Source organism: Triticum aestivum, chromosome 6B (assembly GCF_018294505.1).
Source record: "Triticum aestivum cultivar Chinese Spring chromosome 6B, IWGSC CS RefSeq v2.1, whole genome shotgun sequence".
NCBI classification, from domain to species: Eukaryota; Viridiplantae; Streptophyta; class Magnoliopsida; order Poales; family Poaceae; genus Triticum; species Triticum aestivum.
The window spans coordinates 652,457,479-652,477,261 of NC_057810.1; the positions used below are offsets into that span (position 1 = coordinate 652,457,479).

The 19,783-nt window shown below is 43.8% G+C and overlaps 1 protein-coding gene across 1 annotated transcript; it reads right to left on the reverse strand.

The window, feature by feature from the left end:
* Positions 1-8,944: 8,944 nt before the first annotated feature.
* Positions 8,945-12,641, reverse strand: LOC123138518 (uncharacterized). The gene is made up of 4 exons (XM_044558496.1): positions 12,230-12,641; positions 9,953-11,744; positions 9,743-9,861; positions 8,945-9,633 (listed from the first exon to the last, which is right to left on the reverse strand). The coding sequence occupies exons 2-4, from the start codon at positions 11,724-11,726 to the stop codon at positions 9,202-9,204; spliced, it is 2,325 nt and encodes a 774-aa protein (XP_044414431.1). The 5' UTR covers positions 11,727-11,744; positions 12,230-12,641; the 3' UTR covers positions 8,945-9,201.
* Between the last annotated feature and the right edge of the window lie 7,142 nt (positions 12,642-19,783).

The following is a 19,783-nucleotide window of genomic DNA, read 5'->3' on the forward strand; positions in this document are numbered from 1 at the left end:
AAGCGATGCTTCCAAGGACCACTTGGATAGTTGTGTTGGTTGTGTTTTTAGGGAAAGAACAGTCGACCAAGTTGAATTACTATTGAATAATATGTTGACTAATGAAAATAATTAGACTTTTCCTAAGCCAATTCCTGAGCCAATTGAGCCAACTCCTGAGCCTATTCCTAAACCAACTCCGAAGAAGAGGGGTGTTCTATTTCTCAGTCCTGAAGATATGCAAGAGGCAAAGAAAACTAAGAAAGAAAAAGATATTAAAGCTGAAGATGTTAAGAATTTACCTCCTATTGAAGAAATACATGGTCTTAATATACCGCCTATTGAAGAAACACATTGTCTTGATAATCCGACACAGATAGTAAAGGTAAATTCTCTCTATAGATATGATAAAGTTGAAATCCCGTCTACTAAATTTCCTAGCCAATGTTTAGATGAATTTGATGACTTTATGGCTAGACAAGAAAGTTTTAATTCTTATGTTGGTAGAGAATTAAAGAGTAATTCTCACATGATTGGACGCTTGAGTGATTATATGGCTAGAGTTAAAGGTGAACTTAAACTCATTAACAAATATGCTTCTATGGTTACCACTCAAGCGGAGCAAGTACTTAAAGCTCAAAGTGATTTGCTCGATGAATTAAATAATAAACATGACTTCGCTGTTAGAGTGGCTACTAGAACTGGTAGAATGACTCAGGAACCTTTGTATCCTGAAGGTCACCCTAAGAGAATTGAGCAAGATTCTCAGAGAAATAATTTAGATGCACCTAGTCCTTCTAAAAAGAAGAAAAAGAAAAATGATAGGACTTTGCAGGCTTCTAATGAACCTGTTGTAGACACACTTGAGAATCCCAATAATATTTCTATTTCTGATGTTGAAACACAATCTGGTGATAAACATAATGTTAATGATAATGTTAATGTTGATGCTCAACCTAGCAATAATAATAATGTAGAGATTGAACCTGCTGTTGATCTTGATAACCCACAATCAAAGAATCAACGTTATGATAAGAGAAACTTTGTTGCTAGGAAGCACGGCAAAGAAAGAGAACCATGGGTTCAGAAACCCATGCCTTTTCCTCCTAAACCATCCAAGAAAAAAGGATTTTGAGCGCTTTGTTGAAATGATTAGACCTATTTTCTTACGTATGCGCTTAATTAATATGCTTAAAGTAAATCCTTATGCTAAATATATGAAGGATACCATTACAAATAAAAGAAAGATACCAGAAGCTGAAATTTCCACCATGCTTGCTAATTATACTTTTAAGGGTGGAATACCTAAGAAACTTGGAGATCTAGGGGTACCAACTATACCATGCTCCATTAAAAGAAATTATGTTAAAACTGCTTTATGTGATCTTGGAGCCGATGTTAGTGTTATGCCTCTCTCTTTATATCGTAGACTTGAATTGAATAAGTTGACACCTACTGAAATATCTTTGCAAATGGCTGATAAATCAACTGCTATACATGTCGGTATTTGTGAGGATGTGCCTGTTGTGGTTGCAAATGTCACTATCTTAACGGACTTTGTTATTCTTGATATTCCCGAGGACGATAGTATGTAGATTATCCTTGGTAGACCCTTTTTGAATACTGCAGGGGCTGTTATTGATTGCAACAAAGGCAATGTCACTTTTCATGTTAATGGTAATGAGCATACGGTACACTTTCCGAGGAAACAACCTCAAGTTCATAGCATCAATTCTATTGGAAAAGTTCCAACTATCATTATTGGAGGTTTTGAATTTCCTCTTCCTACTGTCAATAAAAAATATGATATTCTTATTATAGGGGATGTACGTATTCCCATCGATGTAACCTAGTGTTATTCGAAATTTCTCCGGTTCCATGTTATTCGGAATGAGTTTGTTAAAAAGACTTGATCAACCTTGTTAGTGGATTCCTTTTGATGATCATGAGATGGATGAAACTAGAAGGCACAACCTTCTGTACCCTCTTTTTACTTTATGTTATTTAGAATAAATAAAGCAAAAATAGTATTATCTGTCTGTTTTCTGAATTATCCATGCAATAAAAATATCCCGAAAATAAAAGTGCTCCAAATGCCCTACAAATTTAGTATGATTTTTTATGGAATATTTGAGGATTTTAGGCACTGAGAACACAACGGGGAGGGCAAGCACCAGGCCACGAGGGTCCAGGGTGCGCCCATTCTTACTGGGTGCGCCCCCTGCCTCGTGGGCCCACGGTGGCCCCCCTCCACTAATTCCTACACCCACACACTCCATCTTCCTCCCAATAAAATCCCCATCCAGCTCAAGCACGAGTTCTAGCTCATTTTGCTGCGGTTTTCGATCTCCTTGCTCAAAGCTCCATTCACAAAACTGCTTTGGGAGGTTGTTCTTTGGTATGTGACTCCTCCAATGGTCCAATTAGTTTTTGTTCTAATGCTTTATTCATTGCAAATTTTTGCAGCCTAGGTGACCCTGTTCTTGAGCTTGCATGTCAAATTTATGAGGTCCCAAGTAATTCTAATGCGTGATATAGGCTCTAGGCACTTGTGGGAGTAGTTGCTATCAATCTTGTTGAGTTTGATTCACTTTTATTTTGAAGTTACTAAAAATTTCAGAAATTTTCAGAAAATGATGAGGAGATTATTGAGGGGATCTTCTAGCCAAAGCTCCAAGGATAAACAAGCTAAGGAGAAAGAAAAGGCCAAGTATAATCTTCCTCGTGTAGCGGAAGTAAGGTCGTGTGAGTGGCCTTGTGATAATTTCTTGAGAGCAGCCAAAATTTATGAAGACTTCTATTCTTTGGCTAATAATGCGGGCCTCACCGACTTCCTCCACGACCGGATCGAACAGTATCTCTTACTCACCAATACTTTCGTGCAAAACTTTTACTATTATCCTAAGAATTCACCTCCTTCAGTAGCTTTTCATTTATATGATGAAGCTAAGAAAATGTCATTACGTAATTTTTGTGCGGTTTGTAGAATACCCTTCGAGGGGAGCTTAGATGAACCACATCGTAAAGATGAGGATGGTTTTATTGGCACTATTACTGTAGGGGAATCGAGGAAGGTTTCCGATGCAAGAATAACTAGCATACATTTTCCTGTTTTACGCTACTTTGCCATATTTGCCAGTCGATGCTTAATTGGTCACAGAAACTGTGGAAACCTCAGTGTTCCCAATATTATTATTCTGTTCCATGCCTTATTTTGTGATAACTCTTTTAGTATGGGTGACATTATTGCTAAACGATTAATCCTGAACCGTACCAAGGGCCCCATCTTTGGAGGTATCCATGTTGCACGCCTTGCTAAACATTTCGAGATACCTATTAGGCATTATGAGAAAGAAGAGACACTGCTGCCTCTTACCCTTTTAGATTACAAGAGCATGGTAGCACATGAGTTTATTGTTGACAATGATGATAAGATGCTTTTGTATAACCTAAGATTTAATAAGAAACACAATGAGATTATTACCCTTCCTGCACCTTGTTTGTTTGATTTAATTGCAGCTCTTACCTCGTCTTGCCATCGGCCGTGTACGCGCACCGTGGCCAGACATCATCTCCAGACCCTGAGCCAGAACTGCCACTGGACCCTTATCGTCCATCCTGTTATATGTGGGATTCGGAGGAGATCGCCAGCCAACGGTATCCAGATGACACTCCTCAGTACACCGGAGAGAGTAGCCGCGGTCCTTGGCCATAGACCAACTTAGGCCAAAAGCCTAAGCTTGGGGGGAGTACGTATTTCTCACCAACATTAAATTCATGTTCACACACTTATTCTAGTTGTCGGTGCTCATACTCTTTCATTGTACTATCCATGCTAGTTTAATTTCTTTTTCTAGCTTTCTTCTTGTGTGTTTGATAAACCTTAAGAAAAACAAAAAAATTAGTTAGTTTAATTTCTATGCTTGTAGTAGCAATTAAAAGAAAACCCAAAAAGATTTCTCGTTCTTCTTTTGCTCGTTGGGAGCTTTCCCGTGTAAATAGTTTTATTTTCTTTTCTTTCCTTTGGGGGTTGAGAGGAGAAGACCATAATGAAAATGTTTAGAGGCTCTCATATGCATGATTTTTTATTTAACCAAGAGCCCATATTATCTTGTCTTCTCCCCTGAATTGAATGCTTGCATATTCCAGCTTAGTCCAATGCACGTCCACTATTATTATTATACACACCGTTCGGTCATGCAAGTGAAAGGCAATAATGACGATATATGATGGACTAATTGAGATGAGAGAAGCTGGTATGAACTCAACCTCTTTTGTTTTTGTAAATATGATGAGTTCATTGTTCCTGGTTCACCCTATTATGAATAAACATGTTTGCAATGACAATTAGAGTTTATAGTTGCTTATGCCATGCTTAATTAGCTAGGAGCTTATAATGGTTTACCTTGCGTGCCAACACGCAATTAAAATGGTTGTGATGTGGTATGATAGGGTGGTATCCTCCTTTGAATGATTCAAGTGACTTGACTTGGCACATGTTCACGCATGTAGTTGAAAACAAATCAACATAGCCTTCATGATATTTATGTTCATGGTGGATTATATCCTACTCATGCTTGCACTCAGTGTTGATTAATTTTAATGCATGTTCATGACTGTTGTCGGTCTCTCAGTTGGTCGCTTCCCAGTCTCTTTCTAGCCTTCACCTGTACTAACCAGGAATACTGCTTGTGCATCTAAACTCCATAAACCCCAAAGTTATTTCATATGAGTCCAACATACCTTCCTATATGCGGTATTTACCTGCCGTTCCAAGTAAATTTGTATGTGCCAAACTCCAAACCTTCAAATCAAATTCTGTTTTATATGTTCGAGTAGCTCATGTTTCAACTAGGTATGTTTGTATCTTCCATGCTAGGTGGGTTATTCTCAAGGGGAGTGGACTCCGCTCCTCATTCACGAGAAAATGGCTGGTAACCAGGATGCCCAGTCCCATGATCAAAATGATCAAAGCAAATCAAAATAATTAAACAAAACTCCCCCGGGGCTGTTGCTAGTTGGAGGCACTCGTTGTTTCGAGCAAGCCATGGATTGATGCTTGTTGGTGGTGGGGGAGTATAAACTTTACCATTCTGTTTGGGAACCGCCTATAATGTATGTAGCATGGAAGATATCGAGATCTCATAGTTGTTGCATTGACAGTGAAAGTATACCGCAAAATGTTATTCATCTCTATTTTAAAATCGAGGTCTGGCACCTCTACAAATCCCTGCTTCCCTATGCGAAGGGCCTATCTATTTACTTTTATGTTGAGTCATCACCTTATTAAAAAGCACCCGCTGGAGAGCACATTGTCATTTGCATGCATTACTATTAGTTTATATTGGGTATGACTTGACTGGATCTCTTTTACCATCAATTACAATGATTAGTCAGTCCTTGATCTGTAAAGGTGCTCTACATATATGTTTTGCAGTCTCAGAAAGGGCTAGCGAGATACTGATACGTCTCCAACGTATCTATAATTTTTTATTGCTCCATGCTACTTTTATCTACTGTTTTAGGAAATATTGGGCTTTATTATCCACTTTTATATTATTTTTGGGACTAACCTATTAACCGGAGGCCCAGCCCAGATTTGTTGTTTTATGCCTATTTCAGTGTTTCGAGGAAAAGGAATATCATACGGAGTCAAAATGGAACGAAATCAACTGGAGAAGTTATTTTTGGAAGGAAACCCACCTGATGGACTTGGACCCCATGTCAGAAGATACGGGAGGTGCTCACGTGGGTGGGGGCGCGCCCTTCCCCGTGGGCGCGCCCCCCTGCCTCGTGGGGCCCTCGTAGCTCCATCGACGTTCTCCCTGCACCCATATATACCTACGTACCCTAAAACTTCCAGAACAGAAAATAGATCGGGGGTTCCGCTGCCGCAAGCCTCTGTAGCCACCAAAAACCAATCGGGACCCCGTTCCAGCACCCTGCCGGAGGGGGATCCCATCACCGGAGGCCATCTTCATCATCCCGGTGCTATCCATGACGAGGAGGGAGTAGTTCACCCTCGGGGCTAAGGGTGTTTACCAGTAGCTATGTGTTTGATCTCTCTCTCTCTCGTGTTCTCTCTCGTGTTCCTCTATGGCACGATCTTGATGTATCTCGAGCTTTGCTATTGTAGTTGGATCTTATGATGTTTCTCCCCCTCTACTCTCTTGTGATGAATTGAGTTTCCCCTTTGAAGTTTTCTTATCGGATTGAGTCTTTATGAGAACACTTGATGTATGTCTTGCCGTGATTATCTGTGGTGACAATGGGATATCATGTGCCACTTGATGTATGTCTTGGTGATTGAGGGAGTCCTGGACTAGGGGGTGTCTGGATAGCCAAACTATCATCATCGGCCGGACTCCAAGACTATGAAGATACAAGATTGAAGACTTCGTCCCGTGTTCGGATGGGACTTTCCTTGGCGTGGAAGGCAAGCTTGGCAATACGGATATGTAGATCTCCTACCATTGTAACCGACTCTATGTAACCCTAGCCCTCTCCAGTGTCTATATAAACCGGAGGGTTTTAGTCCCTAGGACGAACAACAATCATACCATAGGCTAGCTTCTAGGGTTTAGCCTCCTTGATCTCGTGGTGGATCCACTCTTGTACTACCCATATCATCAATATTAATCAAGCAGGACGTAGGGTTTTACCTCCATCGAGAGGGCCCGAACCTGGGTAAAACATCGTGTCCCTTGTCTCCTGTTACCATCCGCCTAGACGCACAGTTCGGGACCCCCTACCCGAGATCCGCCGGTTTTGACACCGACATTGGTGCTTTCATTAAGAGTTCCTCTGTGTCATCGCTCATAGGCCCGATGGCTCCTTCGATCATCAACAACAATGCGGTCCAGGGTGAGACTTTTCTCCCCAGACAGATCTTTGTGTTCGGCGGCTTCGCACTGCGGGCCAATTCGCTTGGCCATCTGGAGCAGATTGAAAGCTACGGCCCTGGCCATCAGGTCAGATTTGGAAGTTTAAACTATACGGCCGACATCCGCGGGGACTTGATCTTCGATGGATTCGAGCCACAGCCGAGCGCGCCGCACTGCCACGGTGAGCATGATTTAGCTCTGCCGCCGGATAGTGCCTTGAAGGCCGCACAAGTGTCCGCTCTGACCCTTAGCTCGGAGCCGACTGCGCCGATCGAGGACGGGTGGCTAGACGCTGCCTCGGGGGCTGTTACCTCTATGGCGATAGAGCCGAATACCAATCCTATCCTTCGTGAAGCTCTTGACTCCAAGGTGTCGGACTCCTCTTCGGACTCCGAACCTTCCGTGCCCCTGCCAATCGAATCCGATTGGGCGCCGATCATGGAGTTCACTACCGCGGACATCTTTCAGCACTCGCCTTTTGGCGACATCCTGAACTCACTAAATTCTCTCTCTTTATCAGGAGAGCCCTGGCCGGACTATGGTCAGGTAGGTTGGGATGCGGATGACAAAGAAATTCAACGCCCACCCACCGCCCACTTTGTAGCCACTGTCGATGACTTAACCGATATGCTAGACTTCGACTCTGAAGACATCGACGGTATGGACGACGATGCCGGAGACGACCAAGAACCAGCGCCTACAGGACACTGGAAGGCCACCTCAACTCACGATGTATATATGGTGGATACACCTAAAGGAAGCGATAACGAGGAACAACGGGACGCTGCGAAGGAAAATTCCCTCGAAAAACACTACAAGAAATATGTCAACTTATGACCTTCTATCAGTGACCCTAGAAGAATTGGCATAGATTTATGACCATTTGAGACCAATTGGTCAAAAGCTGTTCGAGGGGCTCCAAACCCTAAACCATTGCGACCATTTTGGTCAGAAAGGTCATAATTTCCTTACATGAAATGGTCATAAAGCTAACAGCGCTAGTCTGCTACCTTATTTATAGTTGTTAACGACCAATATAGATGGTCATAGCCTTGTAAATTGTGGTGGGTTGCTATGACTAGGCGCCACCTCATCAGTTTTGCCTATGTGTCATGTCCATGTGGCAGTTTTTGCCCTAGGTTGTGAAGCAACCTATATTTTTGTCATTCCAAAAATTCCCAAAAAATCTCATAAATTCTTTGGGTCATATCTTTGTCAAATATGTAAAAACCTTCCTTGCCTAGTTCAAAAATAATTCAAAAATATTCATTTTCCTATTCTGTTCAGAGTAACAGTTTGTGAAGGAAGTACCACTTTGGCATGTCCAAATAGTATCCATTTTCTATAGTGCTTTCCTATGCCCAAATAACCATCCTCCACCAAATGCCAGCTCAATCCATTCATTATTTTGAGCCGAGCTTCAACATTCGTATTTATGTCCGGTGTGGTGGTTTGCAAAGCAAGTACCACAAAGGCTCCTTCTTTTGAGCTGAAAATTTGTGAAAACGGTCTTCTTAGTAACTGATCATCCTCAGCCAAAACTCACGCCCATTAGCCATGTACATTTCCCGTACCGCTAATCAAACACTTGGCTGCTAATTCATGTTTGAGCATCGATTGGTCTCCTCGTGAGAATCTTATGTTGTAATTTTCTTCCTAGCACCAACCTGGGGAGTGCCCAACCCACTAGACATGCCTAGGCCGCCCAGAACACATGGCAACGCCACGGTCACGAGGTGACCACGCGGCGGGCATGCGAGTTTACGCGCTCTAGAGTTGGGGCCCTCGGCCACCGCCACGGTTTCAAATAGCGGATAGCGGGATGATAGCGGATTGAGGTCGGCGTAGCGGAATACGGATAGCGGGTGATATTGCGGACGCTATGCGCCCGCATAGCGCTTTTGTAAAAGCACTTGCAAATTACATATTATTATGTATATTTCTAATCAGTTGAAAACAATATGACACTTGAATTGAATAATTGGTCCATCAGGAAATATTCAACCATGTAAGTAGTAACCATGCAACCATGTAAGCACTTGAATTGAACAGAATTATGCAAACAGCTAACCATATCATGATATCAAACAACAACCACCAGCATATTTGGTTCATAGGCACTCATCATCAAATAAATAAGTTCAGACTTCGTAGTCTACACCCATCAAGCCATGACCTAATTACCATCCATCCATCACAGAATTAAAAACAGAAATGAGTGCATGACACATTAACAAAGTTGACAAGTGACAACAAGAGTGCACGACACCGTCAGGCCACGACCATCATGCACAATAAAACAGATTCAAGTCAGATCATGTAAGAAGCAAGATTCAAGTCATTCATCATCCTCTTCATCTTCAACAGTCAGATCGATGTCCACTTCTTGGTCTTCATCATTGTCCTCCTCAGCTTCTTGGTTCTCATCCTCTTCTTCCATTTCCTCTTCTTCTGCCACTTCCTCCTCTTCCTCCTCATCTTCGACATCTTGATTTGTACGAGCTCTTTTGCCTCTAGTTCTTGAAGCTACAGATTTTTGTTTCCCCTTTGAATTGATCTCAATTTCAGCTTCATCTTCAGATGACTCATCATCTTGTAGTAGCTCTTCATCCAACATCCACTCATTTGGTGGATCATCTTCAATGTATTTTGCAAGCAGTGGGTCCCTTTCCCTCTCAGAGTACTTCGAGTCCAGCCTCTTGTTGAACATCACATAAACAAGATCATTCAACTTCTTCTGGCCTAGTCTGGTCCTCTTCTTTGAATGTACCTAAAACACAAATACAATAGTACATTCCATTTAGTAATTCACATGATGCAAACAAAAAATGGTAAGAAACTAAGCAATTGAGGAATAGCTTAATTGGGGATGTTATTACCCTCTCAAATGCAGACCAATTTCTTTCACATGCCGAAGAACTACAAGTTAAGCTCAAGATTCTAATAGCCATCTTCTTCAAGTCCTTTGCAGAAGTTCCATGCACGGTCCACCATCTTGCTGCAAACAAGCAAGTCAAACAAATAAATAAGTACATCACTACCAGGTTGCAACATTCAGGAAAGACTCTCACAAGTTCTAGCATTCTTACCAGGAGTGATAGTTGCTACTTTGCGTTGTCTAATGGCCATGTCAGTTCCAAATGAATCTATGGCTTCAGTATAATAACTAAGCTGGGAGACAATATTGTCTTGCACCTCTATGTTATTTTTGTACATAACAGATGCACACTCTATGACTGCTTCCATGAAATCTTCTTCAGCCATTTCACTCTGTCTATCATAGTAGAAGAAAGGGTTCAAAAAATAACCAGCTTTGTGCAGCGCTGTTTTCATCTTGTTATCCCACCTTCTATCTATGATCTCCCAAATAGGACCATATTTTTTCTCAACATGGTTGAGCCGGACTGCTATTTCCTGCTTTGCTTGGAGAAGATCACCATATAAGAACCCCATGGCTGGAGTGTCTCCATCAACCCGCCTAAGCACATTGGCAAGTGGCTCAAAATAATTCACTAGCAGGTTTATCTTGGCCCAAAACTTATTGTCCATTACGAGCTTGTACACACGTTTGCCCAATGGCTTCTTAGCATAACTACTGCCAGCCCAATCATTTGATGCAAACATTAGCTTCAGCTGCTTCCTCTTCCCATACAAACTCTTCAAGTTCAAGTAGTGACTTGCAAATCGAGTAGCACCAGCTCTGACTAAATCACCTTTGGCATACTTGCGAAGAATAGCCAACAATCTAGTGTGTGCATAAAAGAAATTTGTGATGGTCTTACCATTGGTAATTGTTGAGCTGACTATGGGTATATTTCCAATGTCTTGGAGCATTAGGTTGATTGTGTGGGCCGCACATGAGGTCCAGAATATTTGAGGATGCTTCTGCTTAAGTAATTTGGCTGCTGCAATATTGTTACTTGCATTGTCCGTGACTACTTGAACAATCTTTTCAGCACCAATTTCAGAAATGCAAGACATGACCAAGCTGAAGATGAACTTGGCATCGTGAACCTCCATTGAAGCTTCAATGGCACGGAGGAAACACACGCCTCTGGAAGAATGGGCAACCAAATTCATTAAGCTCCTTCCTCGACGATCTGTCCAAGCATCAGTCATTATAGAGCATCCAGTAGCAACCCATGCCTCCTTTTGGACCTTCAACATTTCATCTACCTTGCTAACTTGTATCTTCAACAAAGGATTGGCAAGCTGATAAGGTGTCGGTGGCTTCAATCCTGGACCAAACTGTCCAATTGCTTCCACCATTCGAGCAAATGATTTAAGACTAGCAAGATTATGTGCAAGGGCACCCTCAATGAAGAACTCGCAGATATAATCATAAGTTGTCTTTGCTTCTTTGATCTTGTAATGAGCATTCACCGTTGTTTGTTTCCCTGCTCCTGGCCGTGCACGATACCTGTCCATTGGACCCTTGATCAGAGGCTTCTTAGGAAGTTGAGAGCTTCCACTTGCTGCAGGAGAAAACTCAACAATTTCACAATCTTCATCCTCATTCCCACCCTGATCATACATCCCTCTGACCTCCTCTCGCAGCGCCAACATTTTGTTTAGTGATTTATCCTTCTTTTTATCATTCTCAGCTATCAATGCACTCATTTGCTCTCTAACATGATCAGGAACCTGCGTGCAAGGTACACAGTCCTTCCTCAGTCCAGCCAAGTGCTTCTTCAATCTTGTAATGCCACCATTATAAAAGTTCAAGCAATATTTGCACCCAACTCTGTTCTTGGTCCTAAACTCATCAGTAATTGGTAAAGCATGCTCCCAGGCTGCATCTTTTCTTGTTCTACCAGTTGTGGTTGCTGCTGCAGACGAAGCCCCTGATCCGACTGAAGACATTGCGCTAGTAGCCTACAACTGCAGGAAAAGAAACAAACATAAGCTATTAATTTGACTGAATTACCAGTGCAGATCATGCATGGTGCAGATAGTTGATTTGTTGAATTACAAACCTGTGCAAGTGTATCACTATAAACTGAATTTATAAACATAAATTTAATAGTACAGATAAAATGCAGAGACAGTAGTACTGTACTGAGTGTCTGAGTATAGTACAGATAAAATCAGACTAAACTTTGTGCATCTGGTGCTTCAGTACTTGTTCTAGTCGAGAGAACTAGTAACTAGTAAGTGGTTAGTGCCGCAGTGAGCAGTGGCCTATGTACTTGTATGCTCTAAGCCCCTTGCTCCCCGCCCAATTTCATCTACGTACTAGTAACTATGTGCCGCAGTGAGCAGTGGCCTACAATTTCATCTATGTGCCGCTGTGAGCACTGAGTAGTGAGATGAACTAGTAACTATGCATCGATTTGTGTATATGAGAAGCAGAGAAAAGCCAATACCTTGACTCTGAACCGTGGTGAGAGCTGCCCGATTGGAGCAGAGCAGAGCAGAGCACGAGCGGTACGGCGTGGAGGCGTGGAGCAGGAAGGGGACTGCCTCGTCGCTGGTCACCGTCGAGTAAGAGGGGGACTCCCTCTGTCACCGTCATCGGAGATGGCCCGTCGTCGTCGAGCAGGAGGCGGATCTGCGTCGAGCAGGAAGTGGCCGCCCAGCCGGCTGCCGCCTCAACGAACGGGAAGGGAGCAGGGGCTATGGGGGTTGAGCCATCAGCTGTCCGTCCGGCCTCTCCGTCCGGCCTCCGGTCGTCCGGCGTTGGGGAGCCGCCGCTGGGGAGCCGTTGTGCTGCCGCTGGGGAGCCGCCGCCCACCAAAAAGAAGGGGAACGAGAGGAGTGCGTTGATTTAGGGTTAGGGCTGGCCGGTTCAGTGCGCATCTCAAATTTATGATTAAATAGGTCCTTATGTAACTAGAAATGATTTTTGGAAAAAATAAATAGCAAACTATGAGGCAGCTGCAGTTCAAATTTGACCCGCTTCCACCTGAATCGGCAGAAATTTGTCTTTTTCACGAGAGGTGGATCAAAAAAATTTATACCAGACCATTTTGTCAATTGTGCATTAAATATGGCCTAGTATTTTATAAAAATGATTTGGTCCAATTTTGCAACAATTATTTGGTAGTTCCTTCACAAAAAAACCTCCTTTCGGGCACTCGAAAAATGGAAAATGGTTTTTTCGTCCAACGAAAATGAAAACTTCCTTAGGCAACATTGTTTGCTATTCCAATATGCACCCTTGTGCACAATATGAGATCATCTGAACAAACTATGCCATGAATGTGGCCATAAGATTGATCATTTGGCTTGAAAGCCATGAATCTTCACACTTGATAGCTCATTTCTGAGAACACTTTTTTAAAATAATTACCGTATTACAAGTTTATTATTTTTCCTGGAAACTTGGTCACATATAATGACACAATGCGAAGGTTTTCCAATTTTTTTATTTTTTTTGAATTTTTTATGCCCGTTTCAAAATGCAGTCAAAACGGCGGGCTTGACCGTTCCTAGCTAGTGGTTGAATCTTGGAATTTTTTTGGTGTTTCTATGATTAAATAGGTACTTATGTACCTAGAAATGATTTTTGGAAAAAATAAAGAGCAAACTATGAGGCAGCTATAGTTCAAATTTGACCCGTTTCCAGCTGAATCGATGGCAATTTGTCTTTTTCATCAGAGGTAGATCAAAACTTTTTACACCCAACCATTTGGTCAACTGTGGTTTAAATATGTCCTAGTATTTTAGCAAATTGATTTGGTACAATTTTGAAACAATTTTTTGGTAGGCCCTTCACAAAAAAACTCATTTTGGGCACTCGAATAATGATTAAAAATAGCTACAAAGATAAAAAATTGCATGCAAACTGGCTATCATCCGTAAAATATGGTCTAAATTGATAGAAAATTTTAGTTGTGCCATTTTGCAAAATACTTTTGATAGCTACTTCACAAAACCCTTCTAGTTTTAGTACTTAGAAACTATTCTAAATCATAATTTTTCTGAACCAATCAGAGCTCTTCACACGGATCACCCCCCCCCCCTTAGCTGATCTGGACCGTCCACATCCGACGGATCCAACGTCTCTCACTCCCCCTCTCAACCCAACCCAACCCAAACCCTAGCAGCCCCCCTCTCCCACATCGTCGCCGCCACCCACCCCGATCCCATCCCTCCCCTCGTCTCCCTCCCAAGCCCAACCACTTCCTCTGCCCTCTTCCTCGATCCCGTGGCCGCCGCTGCCCCTCATCTCCACCTGTGCTGGGCTTCCCCGCCGGCGACCTCACTGCCCTTCGCCCGCAACGCTGCCGCCCCCACCCTCGCGCGTCGACAAACGGACCAATCCCAAATCCTTGAACCCTACCCGCTGCCCCGTCCCTCCGACCTGGATCCCCCTCCATGCGGCCGCACGACGGCGAGGATGACGGCGCCAGCGCCGGTGACCGCGACGAGCGCCTCTTCGCGGGCGTGCGCTTCGCGCTTGTTGGCTTCGACCCCGCCTCCGAGTCCCAAGTGCACCCGCCCGCCCGCCTCGACGCGGTTCCCGCTGCCACGCCCCCCTTTTCATTTCGGTTCCGGTGTCTCGTCGTCACCACCTCACTCTCCTCCGCCCGTCGATGACCAGGCCGGGGGCGGAAGCTGCAAAGCCGGCGAATCGATCTCCTCGCCACCGCCTCCCTCTGCTCCGCCCGTCGATGTGCAGACCGGGAGCCAAATCTTTGAAGCCGGGGGATCGAGCTCCGCTGCTGTGCGCGCCGGGGAGCAGGTAATGGCGCGTCTCTTGCGCTTGAGATGTCACGACTTGATGTGTTCCCTTTCGAGTTATTCGAGTTCGACTAAGCGTTTCTTGGTTTCTGTCGAGTAGGCTGGATTGCCGAAGGCCAAGAAGATGATCTTGAGAAAGATAATCAGCTCCGGCAAGGACAAGGTATAGCCTAAATCTTGTGCTTCTTGATTACTCTATGATTTTTTTTTTGAATTAGACAACAAAGGTGGAAGGCAAGGTGGCTGAATTCTGATGCAACGTGATCTGCGCTCTGCTCCTTTGATGTTTCTGAATTCTGATGTGAAAGCATGTCCACATCTGTAGAACTGTGCTCTATGCATGACTAGTGATCGATGGTGACTGTTCCTGTAGTGGATACATCTGTAGAACTCATGCACTTCTGTAGGTTTCTGATGTGGAACACCTACGCATTACTAGCATGGAAATATGGATTAAGTTTCCTGGAATTTGAGCACATGAATGGACTGTTAATTAATCCGTTAAGGTACACAAGGAGTTTGTTTAATCTAGAAATTGTACAAATCTGCAGCATGCATACTTCAGGTTGTTAAATAAGGAAGGAGCTCGGGGTTTAGTTCCACGCAACAGGGGTTGGGTAGATTCCTTGCAACCTCTAGAAATAGTGAGATGAATCATTGTTGTAATTTGTAAAGCTCTCAAGGAAAGTAGTTTAGCCAAAATATTTATTGTGGACATTCTGTTAGCTAGTGTGCATTGCCAAGTACAACTATTCTACTTTGTATGGAATCATCTATAGATATTATTTCTTTTAAGTGTTGCTGGCTATATTAAAATTATACCCCGAGGCACTGTAGCATTAGTGTGTTGTTTCGCTTTTGGTCTTCTCTATCTATGCCTATAAGTCAGGTTGTTTTTGTGGCATCCAGGGGCACAATGCTGGAGCTGGTAGGCAAGCTAGCACCCATGGATTCGTGAACTGGCTTGGATGTGTACTTGGTCACCGGGGTTGGATGAGGACGACGGTAACGAGGTGAGACCATCGTGATCCACCCTCCCACTTCTTTCTCATGATTTCGTAACTGCTCAACATGTTGATCTGTTTTGAACATCTGAAACTTGCTGTGTGCAGGGTGACTAGTGATGCGGCACGCCAAGCAGCATCAGGGGAAGGGGGTCTCCTGCTCGAGGAGTAGGGGCGCACCCAGCCGGCAGCCCTGTCCTGCTTGAGGGGGGGAAGAGGGGTCTGCTCCTCTGCTTCCATTGCGATCGCGGCAGGTAGCTCCTCCATCTCCTTCCCCCTCTTCATGTGCTCACTACTTCTGCTGCTAAGTTGATGAATATGTGATGCACTTGTGCCAAGGAATTTTAGAGGGATCTGTATGAACAAGTCATGTTTTTATTTTATTTTATTTAGGTTGTTAGTTACCAAACATAGAGAGAAGATGAGCTCCTGCTTGGATTTTTTCTGCCAACACATGATTTGTATGTATGCAATCATCATCTTGCGTGTGTGAGCTGATTCCTTGCTTGGACGAAGTGTTAGTGTCGATTTGTTGTGGTGGTGCTCATCTGGCCATTGATTTGTTGCTGATAATTAGGTGCTAAAGAATGCTGCAGATTTATTAGGATGTGGCTGAAACCATCGGATTTCCTTCGTGGACTTGCTATCAATACTTTTCTCATGTTTTGTTTCCTTTCTGGACATGTTATGGTTCAAGTGTTGCTGCTGTTTAGTACTAAGTGCTTAACTTAACTAAGCTTGAGCTACTAAAACTCACTCTCAAATTAATGAAATTCCTGTTTTGTGAAACTTCAATGTTGAGCTCCTCTCCTCGCTGAGCCGTGGCCGTTGATTTTCATTTCGTCCACCACCACTCCAGCTACCTTCTTGTGTAATCAAATTTTGCTCCTGTATGTATGTATGTATGAGGCTGGGTAGTTCAACTCTAGTTTTCCTTCTACCAAACAGATTGAACTTTTAATGCTTGCTACACATGCTTGTGTACCTAAACATTCTGTACATTTGTTGTTGTTGTTGACTGTGCAGTCTAAAAAACACACTGTCTTTTCTTTTCGTGTGTAACAGCCAAGATGATCTGCTTTACACTTACAATTCGTGTTGACTAAATCCGAGCAAGTCTCCTTCCAGTTCCACCATAAGTAACACACTACAGGTACAGCTCAAATCTTGCTCTATTTCTTTTTTGTGTTGGCTCGATCAGGTTTCTCCCAAATCTAGTTGATCGGATATCATCATGCTATCTTGTTCCTTTCAGTATGTGCCCACGTATATTTAAGCTGCACCTGATTATATATAGGCATAGCATGGGCTCGGACTTTTAAGCATGCCACATCTCGTTCTGTTTATGTAGCCACCATGTTACATGTTCTGTACTTACAGTTCCTGGCGATGTATTCAAGCCTGTGAACACATATATTTACACGTACCCCTGTTTATATCAAGGCCTCCCTGGTAGGTTCTTTTTATATGCTGCATTCAGATTTGTCATGTGATTATTAGTTATTTTTAACCAATGCTAGACCTAGCATGTGTACACTCTAATCTCTAATGATGTTTGTCTTTGTGTTCAGGAGCTCCAGGTCTATAAAATGAAGTTCGAAACCATATAGCTCTACTCAGCAAAGAGTCGTCTCTTCTATTTGATTGTAATAGAATGTAAATATTGTAATATTGTAATAGTAGGCATATCTGGGTTGTAATAACTATGTACAGATTGTAGTAGACTTAGTTAGTTTTATTTGATGAACTACATTTGTATTGTTCTGTTTGAAATATTGATTATGTACGTGATTTGAAAACGTGTGGAATGGAAACCTAACTTGTGGGATTCACTTCTGAAAATAATCTAAGCAGTTTTGAATTTTCTGTCAAGTGGGCCCAGTGTGTGAGAAGATGACAAGTGGGACCAGCTCCAAAATATAATGGCCCAAACAATGTTAAAAGACCCGGCCCAGAAATAAATAAAAGGCTGAAATGGGCTTGGCCCGTGTAACTTACAGAAAAAAAATATTAAAAGGCTGAATTAATGGGCAAGGCCCATGTAGAAAAACCGAATCGGACCGGGCTGAATCTTGTGCCACATCAGCTTGCCACGCTGGATGCCTACGTGGCCTGGGGAGGTTGCTAGTGACCAAAATGCCACAGTAGGAATACTTTGGTCGTAAACGTCTTTGACCATTCCAGAAGGAAGGTCGCTATAGTCAGTTTACGATGCCCAGCTTTTGACCTTCTGTTTTTGGTCACAAAAAGGTCATAAATGGAAATTTGTGACCTTTCAGTGACCAATAGTGGTGGTCATAAGTTGACATATTTCTTGTAGTGAAACAGTCGAAACAGCAACGCAAGCGCCGCCCAAAGTCCCGCCTCGACAGCGGCAACACCCATGAAGACCCAGCCATAGAGCAGGGCGAACCAGTGGACAATGAACATGCCCCCAAGCAACCATCCGAACAAGATGAATTGGAGAGGCAACCCATCTCCAACGAAAACAACAGTCCGGATGATCTCACGCCGGACACATCGTTGGAGCAGAAGAACCTCCACAAAAGGCTCGTCGCCACTGCACGAAGCCTGAAGAAGCAGAAGCAGAAGCTCAAAACAGCGGAAGACGTACTCAGAATGAGATGGAGCAAAGTACTCAAGACCGCAGACAAATACGGCGATAGTCGCCAAGCAAAGAGCTACCCGAAGCGCAAACTGTTGCCCGAATTTGACGAGGAGGCCGTAGAGCCCCAAAAATCAAAAAAAAAAGAGGCCGCCCGGTCGGATAAATGACCACATGACAAACAAAGAGCGGCAAGCGGCACCGCACACAAATCGGCACGCGATCCACATAAGGATCCTCGCAAAAAGGATGGCCCGGTTAGATCCATCTATGGGCCAAGAAAGCAAGCTCCAGAAGGTAACACAACACGTCGAGCATTTGAAAATAATGGCACACCCAAATACAGGGGCGCCGCACACCCCCTATGTTTCACCGATGAGGTACTGGATCATGAATTCCCAGCGGGATTCAAGCCCGTAAACATAGAGGCATACGATGGAACAACAGACCCCGGAGTCTGGATTGAGGATTACATCCTACACATACATATGGCTAGAGGAGACGATCTCCACGCCATAAAATACCTACCCCTCAAGCTCAAAGGGCCAGCCCGGCACTGGCTCAAAAGCCTCCCAGAAAATACCATTGGAAGTTGGGAAGTGCTATAGGACGCATTTCGGGCAAATTTTCAGGGGACTTACGTCCGCCCTCCGGATGCAGACGATTTAAGTCACATAACTCAACAGCCCGGAGAGTCAGCCCGCAAATTCTGGAACAGGTTCCTCACCAAAAAGAACCAGATAGTCGACTATCCTGACGCTGAAGCCTTAGCAGCTTTCAAGCACAACATCCGAGACGAATGGCTCGCCAGACACCTCGGCGAGGAAAAGCCAAGAACAATGGCCGCACTAACAAGCCTCATGACCCGCTTTTGCACGGGAGAGGATAGCTGGCTGGCAAGATGTAGCACCAGCGACCCAAGTACATCCGAGGTCAGAGATGGAAATGGGAAACCACGGCGCAACAAGGACCAGCACCGGATTAAAGGAAATGGTCCAAAGAGCACGGCAGTCAACGCCGGATTCAAAAGCTCTCGGCAGAACAACAAAAAACTGCCTCTCAAGGAGAACAGCGACGAGCTATCCAACCTAAACAAAATCTTGGACAAGATATGCCAAATCCACAGTACCCCCGAGAGGCCTGCAAACCATACCCACAGAGATTGTTGGGTCTTCAAGCAGTCCGGCCGACTTAACACCGAACACAAGGGGCTCGACGCACCAAGTGAGGACGACGACGAACCCCACAAGCAAAGCGCCGGGAAACAAAAGACTTTCCCACAAGAAGTCAAAATAGTGAATTCACTTCAAGTGATAACAAGGAAAAATAGGGCAGCACCTACTAAAGTACGCGCCGCACGGTCCACCCCAGCGGAGTCCCGAAACTGGATGTCACAACCAATTACTTTCGACCATTAGGATTACTCCAGAGGTATTCGAAACGCAAGATGGACTGCTTTGATATTGGATCCTATAATCGACGGGCTACAGTTTACACAAGTCCTAATGGATGGGGGCAGCGATATAAACCTGCTATACCAGGACTCGATCCGCAGAATGGGGATAGACCCTACCAAAATTCACCATAGCAACACTTCCTTTAAAGGAGTAACGCCAGGCCCTTAT